The 19,947-nt window shown below is 43.7% G+C and overlaps 1 protein-coding gene across 1 annotated transcript in view; it reads left to right on the top strand.

The window, feature by feature from the left end:
- The window catches only part of LOC137281776 (enolase-phosphatase E1-like), a 63,029-nt gene extending 43,685 nt beyond the window's left edge, over positions 1-19,344 (top strand). The window contains exons 2-7 of the mRNA XM_067813391.1: positions 2,805-3,064; positions 3,699-4,894; positions 12,689-12,763; positions 13,885-13,974; positions 15,896-16,011; positions 16,841-19,344. Coding sequence (XP_067669492.1) covers positions 2,820-3,064; positions 3,699-4,894; positions 12,689-12,763; positions 13,885-13,974; positions 15,896-16,011; positions 16,841-17,038 — 1,920 coding nt within the window. The 5' untranslated portion in view covers positions 2,805-2,819 and the 3' untranslated portion in view covers positions 17,039-19,344. The remainder of the gene's footprint in view (positions 1-2,804; positions 3,065-3,698; positions 4,895-12,688; positions 12,764-13,884; positions 13,975-15,895; positions 16,012-16,840) is intronic.
- Positions 19,345-19,947: the final 603 nt, after the last annotated feature.

The raw sequence follows: 19,947 nt of genomic DNA, 5'->3' as shown, positions 1-19,947 counted from the left end.
TCACGAGTCATTGTTGTGTGGGTGTTCTGTATATGCATGACGTCAGGAGACACTGGTTCTCGTGTATACAGAGTATATTGCTAATTGGTATATTCACCAGTATATTCATGGATGCTGTTTGTTTTGTGTTGTCAGTTGTTCTTGAAATGTGGCCAGGGTGGGTTCTTGTTCGATCAGGAATGGTGTTTACCGAATAACTAAGTTATCAATTATATATAGGTTCATGAATGTTGTTTCTATTCAGTGGTCTAACAATTGATAGGTAAATTTAGGCAGGCTAGTCAATTTAAGGTCAGGATTGCCGTTTGTACAAGTATTTAGGGTAAAGTTTCATGAATGTTGCTTTTGTTCTGTGTCAGCAATCGTTCTGAAATATCTCAAAGATTGGCAATTATGAAATCAGGATGTGTATTTACAACTACATATATTGAATAGTTTCGTGAATGCTGTTTTGTTCTGTGTTAACAATTGTTCTGTAAATATAGACAGGGTGGGCCATTATGAGGTCAGGATTGGAGTTTACGAGTAAACAAGTATTTGGTGTAATGTTTCATGAATGTTGCTTATCTTCTGTGTTAGCAATTGTTTTGTAAATATAGACAGGGTGGGCCATTATGAAGTCAGGATTGGAGTTTTCGAGTAAACAAGTATTTCGTGTAATGTTTCATGAATGTTGCTTATCTTCTGTGTTAGCAATTGTTCTGTAAATATAGACAGGGTGGGCCATTATGAAGTCAGGATTGGAGTTTACGAGTAAACAAGTATTTGGTGTAAAGTTTCATGAATGCTGCTTATCTCCTGTGTTGGCAATTGTTCTGTACATATAGACATGGTTGGCTATAATGGGGTCAGGCTTGGTGTTTGCAAACAAATATGTAGTGATAGAATGCTGCTTCTGGTCTGTGTTAAGAATTGTTTTGAAAATATAGACATGGTTGGCTATTTTGAGGTCCATTAGCAGTTGCTCCATAGATATAGAGTTTTTGAGGCCTGACTTGGTGTATTTAGTGAATAGTTTCATGAAGGTTATTCCGCAATTCTGAGCAATTGTTGCATACATTCATGCAGGGTGGGATATTGTAAAGCCAAGCTTGGTTTTTTGTTCATTAAAGAATTATTACATGTATAGTTTCATAAATGCAAGACTGGTTCTGCATTAATTGGTATAAAAAAGTAATTGGTATATAAACATGGTTCTTACTGAATATATAACTACATGTACTTACATTATCCAGCCAGTAGTTTCCGTGAAGATTTTTTTTTAAAAATATTTATTTATTCTTTTATTTTATTTTTATTTTTGCTGTACCAGCGGGTGTTTTAAATACTCACCCAGCACTAGTACTTGCGAGGCTGGATATGGAAGTGACTGAGCAGAAACAACATACTTCTGTATTCAACTAGTACGGATTCAGAGATACTGGTTTTATACTGTACAAGTGAGGGGTATTGTGTAGTGATTAGAGCAAAACGAATGATTAGTTTTAATGTATTTTGTGTATATGTTGCTTTGCCTAAAGTCCGTAAATACATAATACAATCTAAATGAAGTTAAAATTGAAATTTTGGAATGTTGTTATCATCAAGCAAAAATAATCAATAAAACGTGAAACTCAACCCCTCCAAACCAAGATCAAGCTGAATGTATTTTCATAACACCTGAATATCAGATAACCATTATTCATTTGTTCTCCTTCGATGTCCACTACTATCCCTGACCTCTGGTTCATTTGTGAGGCTCAGTGGGCATATTTACTCGTAGACGATGAATGATCCCTTGATTAAACATGTTTTGTCGGGACATTAAACTGTACGTATTATTCAAGGACATTTGGGATGTGCACAAGCATTAATAATGCATGGAGAGAAGTGGGGCGAGGAGAGAAGAAATGGGAGGTTCGTGTCTATGAGGGCGTCTGAATCAAGACATTAAGTCATTAAACTCGTGATACAGACACCGATACAGACTGAAACACGTCATTAAACTAACAATTCAGAGACTGAGACAGGTTGAAACATGTCATTAAACTCACAATACAGACACTGATACAGACTGAGACACTTCATTAGACGCGTGATACAGGTTAAGACTGAAACAGGTTAAAATTTTAGCAATGTTTTCGCAGGGTTATTTAATGATGTAGCGGCACACGCGTTAAATGCCTAAAAATGGGTAATGTCAGACGGCCATTATTTATTTGTTCTCCTTTGATAATCACAACTGCCTATGCCTTCTGGGTCATTTCTGAGGCTCTGGTGGCATGTTTATGAATGATCCCTTGATACAGCACCTATCCAAACTGTTTTGTCGGAAGATTAAAGTGTACAATTCAAGGAGATTGGGGATGTGCACATGGCATTAACAATGTATGAAGAGGGAGTGGGGGAGAGTAGGGGGACATTTCATTAATCTCGTAAAGACTTATACAGGTTAATACGTTTGGTCCAGTCTTCTCGGGGCGTTTATTTAATGATGTAGCGGAATACCCGTGGAATGTATGTGCGTGCGTGCGTGCGTGCGTGCGTGCGTATGTATGTATGTATACGTACGGTACTTATTTAAGTGATGTGTACGTGGGTGTGGAGTGTTGGGTATGGGGTGTAGGTGTGTGTGTGTGTGTGGGGGGGGGGGGGGCGGTACATGTATGCGTGCTTGTGTATGAGAGAACCCTGCGTGATCCAACATTTCTTCAACAACAATGATTACGCTGGTATAGGCAGTTCAGTGGGCAGTACACCAGTGCCTGAGAGTCACTGGAAATTTGTTGTTTTTTTATATATTTTCACATTTCAACACATTTCAGGATGTTGTAGCGGAGATGCAGTCCCGCAGTTCCATGGTCGTGGTTCTCTGGCTGGCGGTACTGTGCTGTGACGTCGGTGGTTTCTCCATCAAGCGTCGCGAGTCGCCCAGCACGGATCTTTCGGAGGCCTTCCGAGTGTTGGAGCGTCAGAGGCGGCGGATCCGAGAGGAGGACTATCTGGCGGCCTCGCGGTTGCCCGAACCAAGGGTACAGCTCTCACCCTCAGATCTAGAAGACTGGGGTCAGGGGGTACCAAGCAGGTAAAACGATTATTGCTACTGTTGAGTGAGTGAAAGATTGCTTTGTACGCTGCTATTACAAGTCTTATCACGCCGGCATATACGTAATCAAGCCACAAACAGTGTTTGGCAACATAACTACAAACTACGAACTGTTTGTTGTTATTGAAATAATGAATCTCACTTGATATTCATGTCTTTCTTTGTAATAGTGGTGAGGTAGCCTAGTGGTACAGGTTTTCGCTCGTCACGCTGAAGATCCGTGTTCGATTCTCCATATGGTTAGAATGTGAGAAGCCGTGATGCTGCTGGAGCATTGCCAAATGCGGCGTAAAACCAAACTCACTCACTCGCTCCTTCATAACAAATAAGTGAGTACGTCTACTGTTACCCCGCACTCAGCAATATTCCAGCAACATGGCGGTGGTCTGTAAATAATCGTGTCTGGACCAGACGATTCAGTGATCAACAACACTGTCATCCGACTGCGCAAGTGGGAACCTGTGACATGTCAGCGAGTGTGAACACTCGATCCCGTTAGTAGCCTCTTACGACAAGCATGGGTTACTGAAGGCCAGTATTCTAACCCAGACCTTCACGGGTCACAACAAATTAACTACCACATGACTCCATAGTTGTTGTTTTTTCTTTTCAGGGAGGAAGAGTGGTTGCAAGATGCTTATGGTTTATCGCCTTATGATGAGGACTCATATGCAGTGCCCGAACTTGTGGACGAATCCAATCAGTCGAATGAAGGTCCTCTACCTGAAAAAGTTGAAACATCTAAAGAGGAGTTACAAAGTATATTTGGAGACTCGGACAAAGATGCTGAGGAGGAGGATTCAGCGAACGAAGGACAAGACTCTGGTAAAGAAATTGCCGCAACATCTGAAAGTGAAGAAAAAGGAAACGAATTAGATAACCTTACTGAAGACGAGTTCAAAGCGTTAATGAGCGCAGTAGAAAAATTACAGAAAAGAGCTCTGAGTAAAAAGGACATCAAAAACAGTGCAGTTAAAGTACCTACCACGGATCCAGTGCCTGTTAGTAAAGAGGAGTTGAATGAAGTGTTTGACGACTCACAGGATGACAGTCAGCCTGATTCTGATGCTGTCGCAGATGAAGTTTCAGACGTTGCCATCGGAGAGGCTGTTCCATCCAAGGATGAAGAACTCCAAGAGGTTAATGACCAGGTAGCAAACGAAGGCGAAAAGGATCCGTTAACATCGATAGAGAACTACTGGTTGTTGAAGGACTACTTTAACGGCGATGAGAAACGAAAGAAGAGGTTTACAAAACGGGCACCTATTGCCAAACCTCCAAACTCAGTTCCTCTTGAGGAAACATATATGAAGGAGATCCAGACGCTCCGGGATGAGATCCAGCAGCTAAAGATGGTTTCAGAACTGGAAGATTTGGAAAATGATGCACTGACCCAGACCTTGAACGAAGCCACCTTGTCGCAGATGGAAGGAACGGTGTCAGATAAGGAGTTTGGGTCTCTGGAACAAGCCATTAAGCTCGAGGAGGCTCTTCAGGATCTCAAGAACGGGAAGGTTGATCCTCTGATCGTGGAGCTGATCGCTGCTAATGCATTGGGGGAAAAAGATGGGATGAAACGTGGAGAACCAGTCTGGAAGAAGAAGAAGAGGATGGATGAAGCAGATCTGGAACAGAGCTATCCAATGTTTCCTAGTGACAAGAGAGCTGCCAAGAGGATGTTGATGTTGCCTAGTAACAAGAGGTCACTGAAGCGTGTGCAGGAAGAGGAGGTGAACCACTGGTATGACAGACCAATCGAAGAGGAAGAGGAGGCGGAGGAAGAACAGCGGTACCTTGATGCCCAGGATGGTGAGTCAGGAAATCTTCGTTAGGTATCTCAAGCACAGATATGTCGAATACTCCCTAGCATACCGTTTCTTTCATATCATCCATAGACACACCTGCACACCGGCATCAAGCCGCAAGACCAAACCAACAACACCTACACCCACGACAATACTCAAAACCAAAACACAACACTGATACAAACACATATCACCACACCCACTCCCACACCGGCACATACACCCACGCCCAAATTCACGTCCACGTAACATCACTCACACACCCACACACACACCGACAAGCACACCCACATACACATGAACACCCCAGCTGCACCCTCTTATACTCCCACACAGACATCCACATCCACCTACACCTATATCCGCCCACCCACACTCACACCCACATACACACACATCCACACTCACACTTACACCCCCACCTATACCCACACACCGACAACCACACCTACATACACATGGACAACCACACCCACTTATACTCCCACACAGACATCCACACCAATCTACACTTATATCCGCCCACACGCAACCACAACCATATCCATCCACATACACAGGACAGACACGACATCCACACCTACACCTACACCTACACAAATACACACCACACATCACACAACACACCACACACATACATTCACCCACCCACATCCACACCCATACCCACCAACATCCACACCCACACCCACACCCACACCCACACCCACACCCACACCCACACCCACACCCACATCCACATCCACATCCACATCCACATCCACACCCACACCCACACCCACACCCACATCCACAAACCCACACCCACACCCACACCCACACCCACACCTACACCCACACCCACACCCACACCCACACCCACAAACCCAACCCACACACATCCACCCCCACATCCACACTCCTACATCAACATCTGCTTCAACACATACTCCTACTCCCACTCCCACACCCATGCGAATCCACATCCACATATCAATCCCTACATCCATATCGAAAGTCACATCCACATCCATATCCCCCTAACCACATCCGCACCTACATCCACACGCCTACACCCACAACTATACCCGCACCCTCACCCACACTCACCAACATCCACATCCACATCCACACCTACATCTGCACCCGCACCAGCACCAGCACCAGCACCAGCACCCACATTGACTCCCTTCCACCCACCCCCACACACATACACCAACACCCACATACATCCACATCCACACACCAACACCAACACCAACACCAACACCAACACCAACATCAACACCAACACCAACATCAACACCAACACACACACACGCTCACACACCCACACACGCTCAGACATCAACACCCAGATACATCCACATCCATATCCACATCCACATTCACACCCACACCCACACGAACACCAACACCCACACCAACACACCTTCACACACCCACACACGCTCCCACACCCAAACCCACACCCACACCCACACCAACACCAACACACCTTCACACACCCACACACGCTCCCACACCCAAACCCACACCTACACCCACACCCACACCCACACCCACACCCCGTCCCACTCTCACTCTCACACTCACCCTCGCCGACATCCACACACCCACACCCACACCAACACAAACCCCCACACCCACACCCACACCCACACCCACCATCCACCATCCACCATCCACCACCCACACCCACACCCACACCCACACCCACACCCACACCCACACCCACACCCACACCCACACCCACACCCACACCCACACCCACCACCCACCACCCACACCCACCACCCACACCCACCACCCACACATATCCACATCCGCATCCAAATCCACTGCCACATACACCCACAACCATCCATCCTTCCACTTCCACCCCATCCCCACCCAACCAGATCCACACCCACACTCACACCCACACCCACACCCACACCCACACCCACACCCACACCCACACCCACACCCACCACCCACACCCACCCACACATATCCACATCCACATCCAAATCCACTGCCACATACACCCACAACCATCCATCCTTCCACTTCCACCCCATCCCCACCCACCCAGATCCACACCCACACCCACACCCACACCCACACCCACACCCACACCCACACCCTCATCCACACCCACACCCACACCCACACCCACACCCCTCCCACTCTCACCCACACCGACATCCACACACCGACATCCACACACCCACACAAACACCCACACCCACACCCACACCCACACCCACACCCACCACACACCACACACCACACACCACACACCACACACCACACACCACACACCACACACCACACACCACCCACACCCACCCACACATATCCACATCCAAATCCACTGCCACATACACCCACAACCATCCATCCATCCAATTCCACTCCATCCCCACCCACCCAGATCCACACCCACATCCTCATCCACACCCACACCCACACCCCCTCCCACTCTCACTCTCACCCACACCCACACCCACACCCACACCCACACCCACACCCACACCCACACCCACACCCACCACCCACCACCCACCACCCACACCCACCCACACATATCCACATCCACTTCCACATACACCCACAACCATCCATCCATCCATCCAATTCCACTCCAGCCCCACCCACACCCACACCCACACCCACACCCACACCCACTCTCACTCTCACTCTCACTCTCACCCACACCCACACCCACACCCACACCCACACCCACACCCACACCCACACCCACACCCACAAACCCAACCCACACACATCCACCCCCACATCCACACTCCTACATCAACATCTGCTTCAACACATACTCCTACTCCCACTCCCACACCCATGCGAATCCACATCCACATATCAATCCCTACATCCATATCCAAAGTCACATCCACATCCATATCCCCATCCAACACCCACACCAACATCCCCTCCCACTCTCACCCTCACCCACACCCACACCCACACCCACACCCTCATCCACACCCACACCCACACCCACACCCACACCCACACCCACACCCACACCCACACCCACACCCACACCCACACCCACACCCACACCCACACACACACACACTCCCACTCTCACTATCACCCACACCCACATCCATCCAAGAGTGACAGTGACGTTCCCGTACAGTTGTCAAGCAGAAATGTGAACAATATCCTCACAAGAAAGTGATATGATGCATAAATTGCCTCTTGTTTGGAAACCTTATCAAACGTAATTAAGTTCAACGATTTTGATGCATTTTTTAGATTTATTTATAAAACCTTTTAACTATTCTGTATGCTAAAGACGAGCTGTGACATCGTCGGAAGTGGCCAAAACCTAATGTAAGGTCATCTAAGCACTCTGCTGCTGCGCCCCGTATAGATTTATCATTAACATTTGTTGTCCTCCTATTTATTTACCCAATACCATTGAGCCCACGGCGTATTCAGAGTTGACAAGGCACTTACTCTACCTGGGAAGCTAAAACAAAGAGTACATTATGCCCGATAACTTCCGCCTTTCATGTTACGGACTACCTGCCATAGATCAACATAACTCACTCGCTTCCATTCACTCCACCGCTCTGGTGAGAAGTGGCCCATTGTGACAAATAAATGTCGATTAAAATCGCCTGCAGCATTATCGTTGCTTAGAGTAGGAGTGCTGCGGTTGCGCATATTCCCTAGGAGCTTCACTACTGAGAAATCGTCCCGGCTGTAAATTGTGAATGACCATGCGTGCCGAATGTTGCACTTTAGTAGACTCTGTACACCAGACGCGTCCACAATTAGTATGGATAAACAGGTCCTCGGGGAAAGTCCACGGAACACTAATGAGGATTGTTCAGAGACCAGATCTCGTCCCCAAGATTGTCCACAGCCTCCGGTTAGAGTTATTTGGTCCTCCGACTACTTTTAGAACCCTGGCAGCGAAATAATCCTACATATTAAAATGGACTCTACTAATGACAAGCGAAAATGACTTGCAGGCAGTGGCCACAGCACAGCTGGCTGGACGCGTCTCATGTTCGTAAAGACGTTTTTAATGTTTCGTATTCTACGGTAATACTGAAATACAGACCTATCATTGATAAAATTCACAGACGTTCGTGGGAAATACTTGATGTGAGTTAAAAAAGTGAGTGGGGGCTACCTTATTACTCACAGGCTTTGGACAAGGAGTAATTGATAAAGTGAGTGGGGGCTACCTTATTACTCACAGGCTTTGGACAAGGAGTAATTGATAAAGTGAGTGGGGGCTACCTTATTACTCACAGGCTTTGGACAAGGAGTAATTGATAAAGTGAGTGGGAGCTACCTTATTACTCACAAGCTTTGGACAAGGAGTAATTGATAAAGTGAGCAAGTGAGTGCATGCGTGAGTGAGTGAGTGAGAATAGCTTTCGACAATGTTTACTTAAACACAACACAGGTTGGTTTAACATACCGTTCACATGGAAATCAAATCCTAACCCCCGGCCTGATAACCGAACACATAAACCGCTAAGCTTGCACTGTATATCCTGAAGTAATGCCTGAGAACAGAGTAACAATATAAAATCGTCCGTCAACAAACCTTATTTCAAAACAGTAAAGTCACTATCCAGTGATAAACAGACGCAGAAAAGAAAGGACACAGTTTTGATAGTAACTAAAGCAGCTCCATCAAATCAATCCCACCCCCATCAAACAGACATATTTTGATGCAGCCTGATAGTTATGTCTGAAATTGATACGATCCACTAATCGCGTTTCTGTAGATCAATAACCGCAGGATGTGTGTTTAACATTGTCATCGTATCGATGAGTGGGCCATATCCATAGCGCCGCGGTAGACGGTATAAGGCTGCTGGAACACGGTGTATTGGGCGCGATGGCTATCGCTGAACGGTTACGTCAACAACACCGCATTATACCGTCTTAACAATATAAACGTATATATTACATCTGTTTTCTGTACACTATTAATCAGTGATGTCCTGGAGGGCATACCGTAAATTCTGAAATAGAGACCCCTTAAACAAAATGTTCTTTTGTTTACGACTGTCGCAAATCCAATACCTGAAAGATCTTCATTCGGTTCGATGTCGATGTTCTGCAAAAGTTGATCCACTATCATTGCGAGAAACGTGATATGTAACGGTAATGTTTTACAAATTTCGTAACACTATACATTGAGACTGACTTGCGACAGTTGTAGCATTATACATTGAGACTGACTTGCGACAGTCGTTACACTATACATTGAGACTGACTTGCGACAATTGCAACACTATACATTGAGACTGACTTTCGACAGTCGTAACACTATACGTTGAGATTGACTTGCGACAGTCGTAACACTATACATTGAGACTGACTTGCGACAGTCGTAACATTATACACTGAGACTGACTTTCGACAGTCGTAACACTATACGTTGAGATTGACTTGCGACAGTCGTAACACTATACATTGAGACTGACTTGCGACAGTCGTAACACTATACATTGAGACTGACTTTCGACAGTCGTAACACTATACATTGAGACTGACTTGCGACAGTCGTAACACTATACATTGAGACTGACTTTCGACAGTCGTAACACTATACATTGAGACTGACTTGCGACAGTCGTAACACTATACATTGAGACTGACTTGCGACAATTGTAACACTATACATTGAGACTGACTTTCGACAGTCGTAACACTATACGTTGAGACTGACTTGCGACAGTCGTAACACTATACATTGAGACTGACTTGCGACAGTCGTAAAACTATACATTGAGACTGACTTGCGACAATTGTAACACTATACCTTGAGACTGACTTTCGACAGTCGTAACACTATACGTTGAGACTGACTTGCGACAGTCGTAACACTATACATTGAGACTGACTTTCGACAGTCGTAACACTATACATTGAGACTGACTTGCGACAATTGTAACACTATACGTTGAGATTGACTTGCGACAGTCGTAACACTATACATTGAGATTGACTTGCGACAGTCGTAACACTATACATTGAGACTGACTTGCGACAGTCGTAACACTATACATTGAGACTGACTTGCGACAGTCGTAACACTATACATTGAGACTGACTTTCGACAGTCGTAACACTATACGTTGAGATTGACTTGCGACAGTCGTAACACTATACATTGAGACTGACTTGCGACAGTAGTAACACTATACATTGAGACTGACTTGCGACAGTCGTAACACTATACATTGAGACTGACTTGCGACAGTCGTAACACTATACATTGAGACTGACTTTCGACAGTCGTAACACTATACGTTGAGATTGGCTTGCGACAGTCGTAAAACTATACATTGAGATTGACTTGCGACAGTCGTAACACTATACATTGAGACTGACTTGCGACAGTCGTAACACTATACATTGAGACTGACTTGCGACAGTCGTAACATTATACATTGAGACTGACTTGCGACAGTCGTAACATTATACATTGAGACTGACTTGTGACAGTCGTAACACTATACATTGAGACTGACTTGCGACAGTCGTAACACTATACGTTGAGATTGACTTGCGACAGTCGTGGAACTAAGGCGGTTTTGAGCTCAGCAGTTACAACATTCGTAACTATTATAACTCTATGGATTTAGTAAGACTTACGGTGTCATCAAACTATACTTTTTTGCCACGGAACATTGACGCTGTTTTCGTAGAGACTTCAGCTTTACGACTATCGTATCTCAATGCTTAATCACAGGATGTACTACACAAGCAGTTCTGAGACAGGGTCGCTGTTAGGGTCAATTCGCATATAGTCAAACACCGCTATGTCGAAGGAACGTACGCGACTAGTTACCTTATGTTGGACACTACAACGAAATGCTAATTAAAGAAGGAATAGTCGGGGATCAACACTACTTCGAGACAACCGAATGTTCGAACGTACCAAAAATCGTCACAACTGTGTTTGACGGGGCAATACAGGTATCAAGAGACCTGCCAACCCCATTTGCCTTCGAAGTGTATTCGCTGGTCGTGGTGGCTAAAAGTGTTTTGAGGTGTAAAAGTGTACAACCTCAAAAGGAATATAATCTGGCTCGTCCCAGCATGCCTCCCGAATGCACAATATTGATGTCTGCACATCAATACACATACTCCTGTAGTTGACCTGCTTATTCCGAGAATGGAAGTGCATTTCACAATAAACTTTTGATGGAAGGATAATGTTTTGATTTTCGAATTCTGGGGTTTGTCAATGGCTTTGTTAGCCATGCTGTGGCCATTCGTAAGCAATCGGAATATATCGTTAGGACTCGGGTATGCGTGTTGATGGCATTGATAAACAATATTGGAAGAACAGACAAGGACGCTCTCAATGATGGTTATTATTAAAAGTTGAACTACAGTGTGGAATGAAACTATTTTTTGACGAATGTAACTTGATTGGCGTACAATCTGCTGTGTGAGCGTATAATCGTATTTACTGATAAAAAAAGTCGTGCAATATACGCCCGGTAGACAGGTCTGTATCAGCAATGTCATATCTTAAAGAAATAACACCGATTCTCATTTAGCCTTTGGGAAACACACAGTCGCGCCTGTATTGGTGAACTTACGGAACATGGTGGTAAAAGTTTAAGTATGTTGTAACAGCACTAAAAGCTAAGCGGTTTGGATGAACGATAAACGCAATTACACGAAGGATTATTTCATTGTAGGTATTGACACAGCTAGATCGATGTAGTTTCTCGACGGAGGGGATGGAGACGGCAGACGCGAGGGTAGCTGGCAAACACGAGAGTATCAGATGTGCTAATGGCTGTTTGTTCTGTTGCAGCGATCGATGCCATGGTGGGACGGCTGGCAGAGTCGGAACAGAACGACTTCACCGACGATGACATTGAGAGTGAAGGTTGGTCATGATAGTGATACACATGATAAAGTGTTGAAATGATTGATTGATTGTTAACTGTACTGATTTATTGCTTTTGTACAAGGAAGCGAGTTTATCGATTAATCGATGGTTTAATGGGCGTAAGGAGAATGTTAAATTTATAATGAGACAATGATGGCGATATCGCACTGCGTAATAAGCTATTAACCGTTAAAGGATTGGTTGTTGGCATAAATTATTTATGAAGCAAGATGACAAGTCTATGCTTCTAAATATATGTTTTGCGTGGGTTAAAGTATCTCTTTACTGATGAAATCACAAGTACATGAAAGAAATCCATTATTGTAAGAATATGAATACCATTTTGAAGCCTACAAAGAGTGGGTACGTCAGTTGGAATATACAGCGACCCAGCGGTAGAAAAAAAAAAACAGTGGACCTCGTTAAAACAAACTCCCATCTTTCACCCAAGCGTCAGATTGATTTTCCAGCCTCCCTTTGATGGTCAGTGACGTACTCTATGGGCTGTCGGGTAGTCCAATGGTTAAAGCGTTCACTCGTAACCCGAAGATCCGGCTTCTGTTCCTCACATGAGCACAATGTGTGAAACATATTTCTTGTGTCCCCCCACTCCCGTGATATTGCTGGAATACTGCACAAGGAGGAGTAATACTAAACTCACTCACTTCCAACTGTGTCGGGCTGTGTGTAAACAGTTACATTGTGGGAATACAGCCACCAGTCTTTGTATGACACTCCCACTCTTGTTTGAGTATGTGGGTATGATTTTACGCCGTTTTAGCACTATTCTAGCAATCCTACAGCCGAGTTCACCAGCTACTGGCTTCACACACTGTGTCTGAATAGAGCTAGATGTGTGACTTAGGTCCTGTGACAATTACCGGTTAGCCTAACTCCCCAACAGCACATGGTAGCACAAGAGACGCTGCAGTAAATAGGGTAGATAGTGGTTATCGTTCTTGCACCAAGACTCCGGGAATCGTTGTTCACAATATCAATCATTGGATGTCCGTTCTAGATGTTTACAGACCGCCGTGTATAGATGAAATGTAGGTGTACGCGGCGTTAAACAACAACAATCAAGAAAATCTAATTGTAACAGTATCGCTGTTTAACAGGTAACTACAACAGGATGGCAATGGCTCCTTACTACAAGAATACGGACAAGAGAGTAGCAACCTACCAAGACAGCACCCCGCCTGACTCAGGTACGAGTACATCGACTACAATGTGCCGGCTTATACTTCAAAACATACAGAGATGATTGATATATTTTGGATGTCATTTATGTGAGCTCATCCTTCATTACCAAAATATCCCAAAAAATATACACGTTCCCGATCTTATTTGGTATAATTGGTTTGGCGTGGCAGGGTTCAAGACAGTCGATCTTCGTGCTGTTGATCACCGGTGTGTCTGGTCCAGACTCGATTTTTTTACAGGTCGCCACCATATAGAATATTACTGAGTGCGGCCTTAAACAACAAACCCAACAAACAATCAGTACAAAGTATTGATAAACATAAGGTCCGTAAGGACACATGGCCAACAATCCTGACATTCCATTAGAATACATATTGTATATATCATCGTAACTGATGCCCATTTAGCCATGGTCCAAAACGATGACATGGCATCTTACTACAGTGCCAAGTCTTGCTTCAGAACCCCTCTGGACTATTCCCCTGGGAAACACGTCCTTTTAAAACCTCTGAATATTTTTTATAATGCCAGTTCCAATCATCTCACAATGGACCCTTCAAGGTGGACTTACGTTTTGTGTTCTTAAGAAATTCAGACTTGACCAAACTCTTTCAAATTTTACACTAATACTTTCCGACACCAAATCACTGTCGACTACACACATCTGGCTTCTTCTGGCATGTCCTTGACGCCATGTCGCGCTGGTGCAGACCATCACTGTAGTACACTTAACAGCCTCTTTATGAGGGAACTTCAAAGAATCAGCCATTGGGTGCAATTATTGATTATGGGTTGAAGTGTTTGTTTGAAGCTTTAATTGTGGAAACATTGACTGGAACAGTGCGTCACAATTAATCCATCAACGCGTCACGCCTGGAGACGTTTCGTGTAATGGACACAGTCATCACATTGAGGATGAAGACTTTTATGGATAGACAACTTCTTTCATGCAGTGGATGAGACCTTTTGGACCCAGGGTGAAGAAATACAAACAATTAAATGTTGGTCGGGAGGGATATGATCTTTAAGATACTGAGCAAATAAGAAAATTAATGAACACACAATGCCACTGAGAAATTGGTCAGATGTAACATATGTTGTAATTAGGATTACACTTTATCAGTGAAGGACATTTTTGTTACATTTGTTACGTGGAGTCCAACACCTAGATTCAGACATCTACACAAAGTACTAACAGGATCCGGTGGTCAGACTCGCTGACTTGGATGACACATGTCATCGGTTCCCAATTACATAGATCGATGGTCATGCTGTTGATCACCTGTCTGTCTGATCCGGACTTATTTACACACCGTCATATAGCTGTAATGTTGCTGAGTGCGGCGTATAACTAAACTTACTCGCTTGTGCACAAAATCGGCGATCTAACCCACTAAGCTACCGCCACTTTTACAAAAATGGAACTATTTCACACTGGTAGTTCAGGTCACGTGGTTTGTGTAAAATAATTATTAAATGTAATCCCAAATATAAATGTGACATATGACCATTTTCAGATTGTGTATTCACACCTTTCGTTCACGGATGCCAATTTACACGTGTCAGAGGGTATACGAGTGCACAAATAAGTGCACAGATATAAGAAAGAAGAAATATATAAATGATTTACTAAGGTGAAAGGTCATAGTTGCGTTTGCGTATGGGTTTGCGTTTGGACATGTGGTTTTCGGCGACTATCTCATCCACATGGCGTAATGACGAAGTTGTACTTTGTTTACTCTAATCCAATAGGGGCGGTCGGGTAGTTTAGTGGTTAAAGCGTTCGCTCGTCGCACTTCCCGGGTTTGATTCGCTTTGGGTATGCAATGTGTGAAGTCACTTTATCATGTTCCCTCCATGACATTGCTGGAATATTGCTAAAAGCGGCGTAAAACTACACTCACGCGTTGTTTGATATTCTTACAGGCGTGTGTCCCTCTGACGGACTACTGACGAACTGCAAGTTTGCCGACCTACAGGGCCTGCCTATCGACGAAGAGGCAAGGGAGCTGTGTAACAGACATGAGATGTGTTATACTTGCGTAAGTAGAGGCCCTGTAATGTGTGACCTTTGCCCGCTGTATCAGTACCGAAAAGTCATTCCGTCACTGACAATGAGAGATTAACCTGTAATTTCTAATTTCAGGTCGGCTAGAGGACGTTGTTGACAGCGTCTGTACTCGTTTCATTAAATTAAACAATTATTTGATTACCCGTTCTATAAAGGTTTTTACGTGATGAATATTGCATGAGATGTGAACGCCTGGAGCTTAAGTTGACTTAAGCGTTTCAGGTGCATATATATTTTAATAGGACTGTCTAAGCTTGTACAATTGTCTAAATGAGCTATTTCATTTCGTGGTTCTTAGTGCAGGAACTAAACTGCATTACATTAATAGCAAAAGATAAGGTGTGTTGCGTTAATAGTAGCAGACGAAGTTCTGTCGAGAGGGTGCTAATTAAACTAGAAGTAGAACAACAGAGTGGGTGAGTGAGGTTTCATATTGTGTTCGAAAACATTCTCGGTTGAGGTCATCTGAAATGGGCTTTACTCGTTGGGAAAACGTTTATAACCACTAGGCTATCCAATCGTCACAGGGGGGGGGGGGGGGGGGGTAGCCTCGTGGTTAAAGCGTTCGCTTGTCACGCCGAAGACCCGGGTTCGATTCCCCACATGGGTACAATGTGTGAGGCCCATTTTCTGGTGTCCCCCGCCGTGATATCGCTGGAATGTTGCTAAAAACGGCGTGGGAAGTCATGAGACTGTTGTATTTTTTTTGTGTTGGTGATGATTTTTACGAAAGAAAAATGTTTGCAATGTGGGCAGTGTTGGGACTGATAGAATAAACACTCTTGATTTTCTCCCCTTAGGGCGCCACTACCCACGTGAAGCAGGGCGAGTGTGACAGTCTCTACCGTGCCGATGCTGAAGCCTTATGTGATGACGATGGCGACTGTGTGATAGAGGCCGAACTATTCCTCCGGGAACTCAAGTTAAAACACCGTTACAGCACGTATTACGAACCAGCTTGCGACAATTCCTGCACAGCGGAATATATTGGTCTCTAGAGGGCTCTGCAGATTTACCTCCCCTGTCTCCCAGAGACGGGAGTGTTTACAACTGATTGGCCGAAACAAACGTTTGCCCGACCAACCGGTGACGAGAAGCAATTTGCGGATATCATAGGATATGACTGATTGTTGAAAGGATTGTATAAAACCGACAGGCTTGAGAAGGTGACGAAGGACAAAGAATTTAACCCATCATCAAGAATGGACATCCCGACTTGTGGCAGCAATAGACGGAGTGATATGAACATATTAGCCGTAGTTTTGTAACACACGGAGGGTTCAAAATCATTTTACATCACGACAACCAGAAATCACTCATTGGTGTGTTCGTTTAATCATTAGGTGTCTTTCTAAAGTAAAGCGTAGATGGACCAGGTTTGTGTTCAAATTGAGTTTGGTGGTAGGCAGTTTGGTGCTAGCTACTGCGTTGGGTTAACGATAGAATACTTAAAGATATATTTATTTTAACAGAGATGATTTTGCAAGCTAAAAGTTTTCATTATGATGTTGATAGACAATTCTCACATTAGATGTCGTTTCGTAGTCATGTTTATAGTGGTTTCAGATGTCGTACCTATTTGAAATAATTACGTTTATTGTATACATGTTAGGTATATGTCGTCACATGGGTTTCAAGTACGTAACACGCATTCTGTTACGCTCTCACAGTTACACTGCATTTAAGTATCAAAACCATGATTTCTATACGCCTGGGCCTACAGTTACTTTCATATAGACAATCAATTGCATGTTTAATTAATGAACCTTTTATGGTCGAGAATCGTTATGTATTGTAAGGCGTTGTCGTATGTGTCTGTAAAACGCTGAAACTGTTTTGTCATTTGCAAATTAAAACAAATCGCGCCATGAACTCCTTTGTGAAACTAAATCCAAGGTGACTCAGATGTTACATATTTGGCCTGAAAGCATCAGTGGAATGAGGAAATCGTGCAAATTTAGACCAACAATTTAGTCTGAAGTTCACTGGCAAATATGTCAAACATAATGTTAATCAGCGTTGATTATATATATCACAGGCGTCATGCGGCAATGGTGATCTTCAACAGTATTTGTGTTTTGAATAGTTCTCATACGTGGATGGCACTTCAGGTACTAAACACATTAAAACCATACCTTCAGCTGTTTACATACAGGCTATGTCTGTTATCTAAACCACCATGGAAGCCCAACATACAGATTTTTACAGACACTGATTCGTCTGTCATCTAAACACAAGGAAGCCTAGCGTACAGCTTTTAACATGCAGGTTAAGTCTATTACTGGAGCCCACCAGGATAACCCAACGTATAGCTGTTTACAGACAGTGATATTGTTGTCATATAAACACAAGGAAAGCCAACGTACGCCTGTTTACAGGCAGTACTTTTATGTTATCTAAACCCACTGAGAAACCCAACATACAGCTGTTTACAGGTAGGTTATTTCTGTCATCTAAACCCACCAAGAAACCTAACATACAGCTGTTTAGAGGCAGTTATTTCTGTCATCTAAATCCAGCAAGGAAACTCAACATACAGCTATTTACAAGCAGATTCTTTCTGTAATATAAACACACATGAAGGGCAGTTTACGAGTGTCAAGGGATAGGCTATACCTTTCATCTAAACACACATAGAAATTTCTCGAAACACCGGCCATTAATCCCTGATATAGACACATCCGAAATCTCTAAGTACAAATGTTTCATGATAAACCTCATCTACATAGATATGTCCACTACACTTTAATGAACATATCGACAAAAGTCATGGGCACGTTGACCTGCCTGGTCTTTACAACACTAAACCATGTTAATCCGTTTTTACCACATAGGATTCTGTCCCTGACGTTTATGGATATGGGAACCTGTATACAATCTGAAAACCGTTCTTAAACCAGCCGAAACCGTAATTTACGTATTTACTTTTATTTTATTTAATTTTTTTTTAATTCATGAAAGAATAAATGTTAATTCGAATAAAACTCTGATATGTGTCACGTCACTACACCAACGATGGTGGCGCCAGATACGGCAAGGTGTTCACGCTTATTATTACGGTGGTGTTTTCCGTTGTTTTGTTCAAGGAACTGACATATCGTTCCTTTGTTCAAGGAACTGACATATCTGTTTAGACTTCGAGTAGCTACCATATTGCTTTTACAGTTGTCCAGCTGTGGCCGATACTTCTCCTGGTATTCTTCATTGTAATTGCTGATCCTGATTCTTTCTGCAAGGTTTGCTGTCTATCAATCAAATAACATCTGTAAATTATTGTTGAAAATAAATGACTGTGATAAACGGATTGGCGTTTGTCAACTTAATGGTGTGTCATTTAAGAAGCAAAGGAAAATCATTAACATATTGGGAGCATTTTTATACGAACCCTGAACACATATTTCATGAAAATATCCCATAAGATATCCTTGTGGTCACGTCTGAATGAATGAACCGCATGTGTTCTGAATTAAGACAGTTTGTGTTTCGCGTTCAAGCTGTCTAAAATAAATACAGACCAAATGCAAAATAATGTATATGTATATACCCGATACAATGTCCCTGTAGGGGAAATCGAACCCGTGTTTGTTCGTAACAAACGAACATTTTGCCTACCACACCCTCCCATCCAGATACCATGTCCACTGTAGATAGGAATGTTTTTACTCTACTCTGTACAATATTCAAGTAAGGGACACAAACATGTACGCATTGTGCCCATGTGAGGAAGTGATGTAAACGGCAAACGTTTATTCTGTTCTGTTGTGAGTGAGATTGTTTGTGACAATATTCAAGCAATATCACAGCAGAAATGGGCTTCATACATTGTACCCATTGAAGGGATCCAACTCGGGATTTCGGCGTGACGAACGTTTTAACCACAAGGCTACCCCACCTCTCCGACCTTTTG

The sequence above is a fragment of the Haliotis asinina genome, chromosome 4, assembly GCF_037392515.1.
Source record: "Haliotis asinina isolate JCU_RB_2024 chromosome 4, JCU_Hal_asi_v2, whole genome shotgun sequence".
Taxonomy (NCBI): domain Eukaryota; kingdom Metazoa; phylum Mollusca; class Gastropoda; order Lepetellida; family Haliotidae; genus Haliotis; species Haliotis asinina.
The sequence above is the reverse complement of the archived record's forward strand: the minus strand, read 5'-3'. Positions and strand labels throughout refer to the sequence as shown.